Here is a 6,210-nt window from a genome sequence, read left to right as displayed (position 1 = left end):
GGGTTGGGGGGGAGAGAGAAGCGAAGAGATGCTGATGGGTGAGGGTGGGGGTAGGGTTTTTTTTTTTATTAATAGTCAAGGGTATTTTTGTCCAAAAATTTGGGAAAGGATGATTTTAAAGTGTTTCTGAACGTTCGGGATGATTTTAATAGCAAAAAAACATCGGGGACGAATTTGATTTTCGCCACTTACCTTAGGGACGATTTCAATACTTAACCCTATAATTGATGGCTTAACAAGTAAATGGGGTTGTGGAAAGAAAAGTGAAGTTAATGAATCTTTTGGTGGAAAAGGGACGTTTCAAAGAAGGAAATAGACAAGGTGTTGGCAGTAGTGCCTGTATTATGTTGCTGCTGCTGCCTCTATTTGTTTCTGTCTTCCTACTTCTTCAATTCCCTTCATCACTTTTTTTCCCCCTCCTACTCCTACTCCTACTACTTCTTCTACTATCCTCCATCTCTACCTCTACCTACCTATCACCTACTTACTACTGCTACGTACTACCGTTTCTTGCTATAGCTGCTGCTTCTCTTCTCTTATTAATTGAACTGAACCCTATATTCTATTACTATATTTAATAAAGCTATAGTTGATGTACCACATCATCTCAATAATAATCTATTTTTTCATGCTAAGATATTATAATTTATCAAAGTTTAATAACTTTCATAAATTATTAAGTGTTTCATCTTCCAAAAAATGATTTCGAAGACAAACATATTAATCCAAGGGGGCAATTTGTTAGTCGAAAATATTTTTCGACTAAGATGAGCTAAATCGAAATATTGGAGAAATGATTGGGATGGAAGCAGATGTCAAAAAGGTACACGCACTACAAGAATTTTGTTTATTTGTGGAGGTTTTTTTTTTCTATTTGTGGAGGTTTATAACCCCCATTGAATGGTTTTTGGGGGGTTTCTAAAACCCCCAAAATTTGAGGTGCCACGAGATCTTTTGTGGGGGTTTTTATAAACCTCTACTATCTATTCAGTGGGGGGTTTTGTGTGTGTTTGGTGGAGGTTTTATAGTGGACTTTTGTGGGGGTTATAAAACACTTTTGTGGCAGTTTAAAATCCCCACAAATTGATTTTCTAGTTTAACAAAAATTACCTATTTTGTGGGATTTTTAAACTTCCACAAACCTTTTAATTATTTATTTATTTTTAATTTTAAAACATTTATTAATTCCATCTCATTTACACACTACTCAAATAAAAAATTTATTTTTTAATATTAAAATTTAAAAACTAAATCTTTTATAGCACAATAATTTCTCAATGACACTAAAAAAATAATAATTCCTCAATTTAAGACAATGTAACTATATATAAAAGTTCTTAATGTCAATAGTTCTAAATATAATTACATATAATATTGTTCTACATAACTATTATTATTTTTCATTAAAAAATAAAATAGAACAACTTCAATGTTTCAATATCATCTAACTACATAATTGCAATAACAGAACCAGTAATGCACATGTCCATGGAGTTCTCCACACACATGATTGTCACGCAGTGTAACTGAATAGCATGACCCTGCAGATTATAAAATGTTGATCACCATATATAGCCTTACTAAAGTGTTTACAGTAATTTATTTTTCAAAGTAAGAAAGAAAAACAAAGTATAGACAAGCATAGGAAAAACAAACAAAAGGGAAAAAAATGCACAATGTTGGTTGAATGATGAATGCATACCACACTTCTCGCAGTGGAAATAATTCTCTTGACCACCAACCCTGTTTCCAAATTAGATCATAAAAAGTTAGCTTGTATGTCATAAACTCAGGTGACATAAGAGATGGATCTACTCAAACACAGCTAAGTGAACCACACCTACAGATTCCGCAATCATCACAATGAAACTGTTGTTTTCCTATCTGCAGATTGATTAAAAAAACATTCAGCATCATTGAGAAAGCAAGAATATTAACAATCCCAAGCTGGAATCATGCATCAAATTCAGTCTAGTCCATCTCCAAGAAATAAGTTGGAAGAAAAATACTTATCGGCTGCTTAGTGTCACAAACTGCACAAACAACCTGAAACACTTCAGAAACTGAAAATATATATATATATATATATGAGACTTCTAACATGATAAACTATAAATCTATAATAGACTTCTAACATATTTAAACCAAAATAGGATATAATTATTATCTTACCTCAACAAGTGCTTGTTCAAAAGTAGAGAAGAATTCATTGTATATGAAGCCAGTGTAGATTGAGAAGATTTCCATCATCACAATAACATAGCGTTCACCAAATGCCATTTGCATGATGTTTCCAAGTTTCTGCCGTTGACATCAACAAGAAAAAATTAATGCAAGCATGGAAAATGAGGACGAGGAAGCAATCATCATGAATACAAAAATCGATGAGTTGAGTACCTGACTCGAATACTTTTTCTCTCTGATTACGAGGTACAAAGAAGCCAGCAATATGCATATGCCATGGCCCCAATCACCAAACATGATAGCGAAAAGGAACGGAAAGGTGATGATTGTGTATACACCGGGATTTGCCTCCTGGCACTTGGCAACTCTGTCAGGTATTAGCAACTGGTGATTTTAGTTCCATGACTATCAATACATCAGGAGGCAAATAAGCAAATAAAGAAAGTAGTAGCAATAGACCAGAAAATTTATCGATACAAAGTTATTATTAGAAGTGCTGGTTTGATCAATATAAAGCTCATTGGAAAGGATATGCTAAGCCCTGTGTAACTCACCCATAAGCATCTACAATTTATTGAAAAGAAGAAGTAAATTTGTTTGTGTAAAAATAGGTCGACGGTGATTCCTTGGTATGGAGAACCTGAAATATGGCTCCAACCTAGGAGTTACAATCCCTAGTTCAAGAGCAAATGTAAAGTTGCAATCCATATAAGCTTATGCACTTTATATCAGAATTAAATTCCTAGTTCAAGAGCAAACCTGACTTGTCGCAAAAACAGGACACCAACCTTCTGCAAGGAGACATTTTCTCGTCACATTAAAGCTAAGCATATTTAGGGTGTGATAAATGGCTTTTTCCCTCCTCAACTATCAATTAAAACATAATAAAGGAAATATCAGCGTCGGAATGAAAATTAATTAAACGCAGAAGCTTGGTACTTCGCAGCAAAACTGAAAGCAGAAAAAATACTAGTTTATGTGTCTTTTTCAGCAGAGATAATATCATCGGAAATACTAAAACAAAGCTGTTAGCAAACCAGAAGGCTCCACTGCTCATACTGATGTCCAATAGACTAAGGTGTTCCAATGAAGCAATCCTACATCGATGGTAGTCTTCAACTCTGAAAGTTTTCCTGACACCTGACAAGTTTGTAATGTACAATAATTATTATAAGTGGCTTATCCACTGTCAGGCTATGAAGAGCATGAACGAATTTCATAAGTCAATTTTCTCTAACAAATACGCAACTTGGCAATAAGTAATGTACCTCTCTTATCATATGAAATTGTTTCCCCAAGTCATCTGAGAAAGGATAGCGATTTGCTCCAAAAGCATCACATATTTTCAGAATTTTACTTTTAACTCTCTCCCCAAAATAAAATACAACAAATACATTTTTATCAACCTGTAAGATTACAGTCAAGATTTTATTATCTAACTCCGATTAAGAAAGTAGAAAGAACCAATGACAATATAAGAATGAATTGCCCAAATCAGAAGAAGGAAAAGATAATATCAGATAGAAATATACCAAAATCTTGAGCATTATAGTGGTAAAGGATAAAAGGAAGACGTGTAATAATGCTCTTGCGTGCAAACTATATATTTGAACTTCTACAGGAGACTATAGATTTAAACTTAATATTTTAGAATAACCTTCTCTCCTGATATTGGATCGAGCACAGGTTTATCAATCACGGCTTGCTTCATAAATACATTCCCCCTTGTAGCACGAAACAAGATTCTTTCAAAAGAAATTGATTTTTCTCTCGGAACAAGACCACTGATAAAACCCAGCTTAACCTGCTTAGCCGAAAACGCTGTTGTCTCCTACAGAACATAATTTTTCAAGTGTCACCAGCAAGAGAATTAGAACAGAACACGAAAGTAATAATCTGAATATGTAAAGGTATATAGGATACTTGTTCTAGTAATAATGGGCTGTCAATCGACCCTTTAACAGTTGTTTGGACATCATGCTCCCTCTGCTGAGCTACAGCACTGTTTTGAGCTGAAGAGAAAAATTCACCAACCTGAAATGATAAACAAAAATACAGTCCTGCTTTTGCTATCAGTAGCCTTATTCAACCTAGGATAAAAAAGAGCCTAAGCATAATGTTTCCATCTATACTTACAATATGCATATAATTCAAAAACAGAAGAACCTATCAAATTTGGTGATGGCAATTTGTAGCTATTATTGTTGTACTTAGCAACCCTTACCTTCTCCAAAACAAGCTTATATTCTACCAGCTCGTTGTAGGTGTGTTGTAACTTCTCATTATTTGCCTTATTCTCAAGCAGATCAGCTTCAAGTTCTTTAAGTTTAACCTAGCCTTGAAGAGAAGTTTCATTACATGGAATACATTTCTTAAACAGAAAATTAAAGTGAGTGGAAAAAGTTTCAGAGCACATAACAACCTCCAAATGATCGATCAATACAACAAGGTTACACAGTCAGTAGCAGCAAATTTATGCAGATACTTATTTGCAAGACAATTACCTTAGAAATTGACATATGTAAGATTTTGAGCTATATGACAGACAACAAACCTATTCTTTCATGGATGACTTTCTCCAAAGCCTCCAGCTCAATCAACCTCCTCTGTGGCTTTAATTTTGAGCTACTTGAATGTTTAGGAAGTTAGATTCTAAACTTTACAGGAAGCACAAAAAAACAAAGAGACATGAGTGATAGATAATTAGAAATTTAAAAAACCTAAATTGAGGGAAAATGTTGAAAGATGTAAAAAGACCTAATGTAGTGCTGGTGGATGGACTTGGCTATACCAGACTTGAAGACGAGAATATGGAGGCGGCGCTCGAGCCAATTTGAGATTTAACAAACACCATGCAACATAGTTGTTTCTAAATAAAATCAATTTATTAATTATGTTATTAATCAGATCTGAATTCTAAACTCATGTGGCTGCCTTGTTCATTGATACTGAAAATGTATTTTTGAGCTTCAAAGATAATCTGCTATGGTCTTCTCAAATTTTTACTAAACCTGGTCCAAAAATATATCACTGTCATCTTAAATTTCAATTTGATATAGATGTCAAGTTTCCCTCACTGTATATATGTACCATTGAAATATATAAGATTAGAAAAAATATTCAGTGTTATGTAAGGACATGAAGGTTGTCTAAATCTACTTTTTACTAACTTAAGCTGACTATTAAAGGCTCAAAAGTTTTAACTAAAAGATGTTATGACAAAATAAACACTAATACACTAAACACTCAGAATGATTGAACAACTCTCTTAAAAGTTATTACAATTTTCTTTTTCTCAACGTGTGTTATTTGAATAAAGATTTTCATTCTAGACCACTGGAGATATAGAAGCAGAGAAAAGTTTTTTTTTTTATATAATTCATCAACACCTTTTCCTTCTAAGAACTTCAAGAACAGATTGTGCTGTGCAATAAGCTATAGCCTGAATAGTGATCATTGGATTCACACCCAATGCTGTAGGGAACACACTTGAATCTCAATTTATCAGTATCACGAAATATTAGTATCAAAATAAAAGAGTATCACGAAATCAAAATTCAAAAATTAGCAAATTAATTTATCAGAATTTCAATTAAGAGAATAAACAATTCATCAAACACTTGGAATGCTTTATAATTTGAAACGATGTTATATCACATAGCAAAGCATTCAGAATTTGTGGATGAAAAACAACAAAAACGAATAAAAAGGAAAAAGAGAAGGAGAACCAGAAACTGAGAACGAGTGGAAAGAAGAGCGTACACAAGGGATAGAATGCCGATGGAGAACATAAGCGTCATTGGTGGAGGAGAGTTGACCGAAGAGGTACTTTCTCTCGATCTCAAAGGCTTGGGCGTCGCGATTAGATTTGGAAACGCGTAGGTGAAAGAGATGCCTTGACTCGATCTCAATGGCTTTATGGCAGAAGCAGAAAGGAGATGAACTCTAGCGGCGGCCATGGCGGCGGAGGCGGCGGCGGAGGCAGCGGCGGAGATGTCTATCACAAGCTTAGGGTTTCGATGAGCT

General features: G+C 34.2%; 1 protein-coding gene and 2 long non-coding RNA genes across 3 annotated transcripts; all 3 read right to left on the bottom strand.

The window, feature by feature from the left end:
* On the bottom strand, positions 1,508-2,195 carry LOC110267689. The gene is made up of 5 exons (XR_002355570.1): positions 2,173-2,195; positions 2,010-2,063; positions 1,841-1,880; positions 1,703-1,743; positions 1,508-1,541 (listed from the first exon to the last, which is right to left on the bottom strand). It is a non-coding gene; the product is annotated as an uncharacterized LOC110267689 (long non-coding RNA).
* On the bottom strand, positions 2,281-3,393 carry LOC110262454. Its single transcript, XR_002355571.1, has 3 exons — positions 3,222-3,393; positions 2,739-3,051; positions 2,281-2,551 (listed from the first exon to the last, which is right to left on the bottom strand). It is a non-coding gene; the product is annotated as an uncharacterized LOC110262454 (long non-coding RNA).
* Positions 3,408-5,038, bottom strand: LOC107620414 (V-type proton ATPase subunit a3-like). The gene is made up of 5 exons (XM_021114502.1): positions 4,976-5,038; positions 4,409-4,516; positions 4,108-4,218; positions 3,842-4,015; positions 3,408-3,590 (listed from the first exon to the last, which is right to left on the bottom strand). The coding sequence occupies exons 1-5, from the start codon at positions 5,036-5,038 to the stop codon at positions 3,408-3,410; spliced, it is 639 nt and encodes a 212-aa protein (XP_020970161.1).

The sequence above is a fragment of the Arachis ipaensis genome, chromosome B10 (genome assembly GCF_000816755.2).
Source record: "Arachis ipaensis cultivar K30076 chromosome B10, Araip1.1, whole genome shotgun sequence".
In the NCBI taxonomy this organism is placed as follows: Eukaryota; Viridiplantae; Streptophyta; class Magnoliopsida; order Fabales; family Fabaceae; genus Arachis; species Arachis ipaensis.
This window is presented reverse-complemented; position numbering and strand designations above follow the sequence as displayed.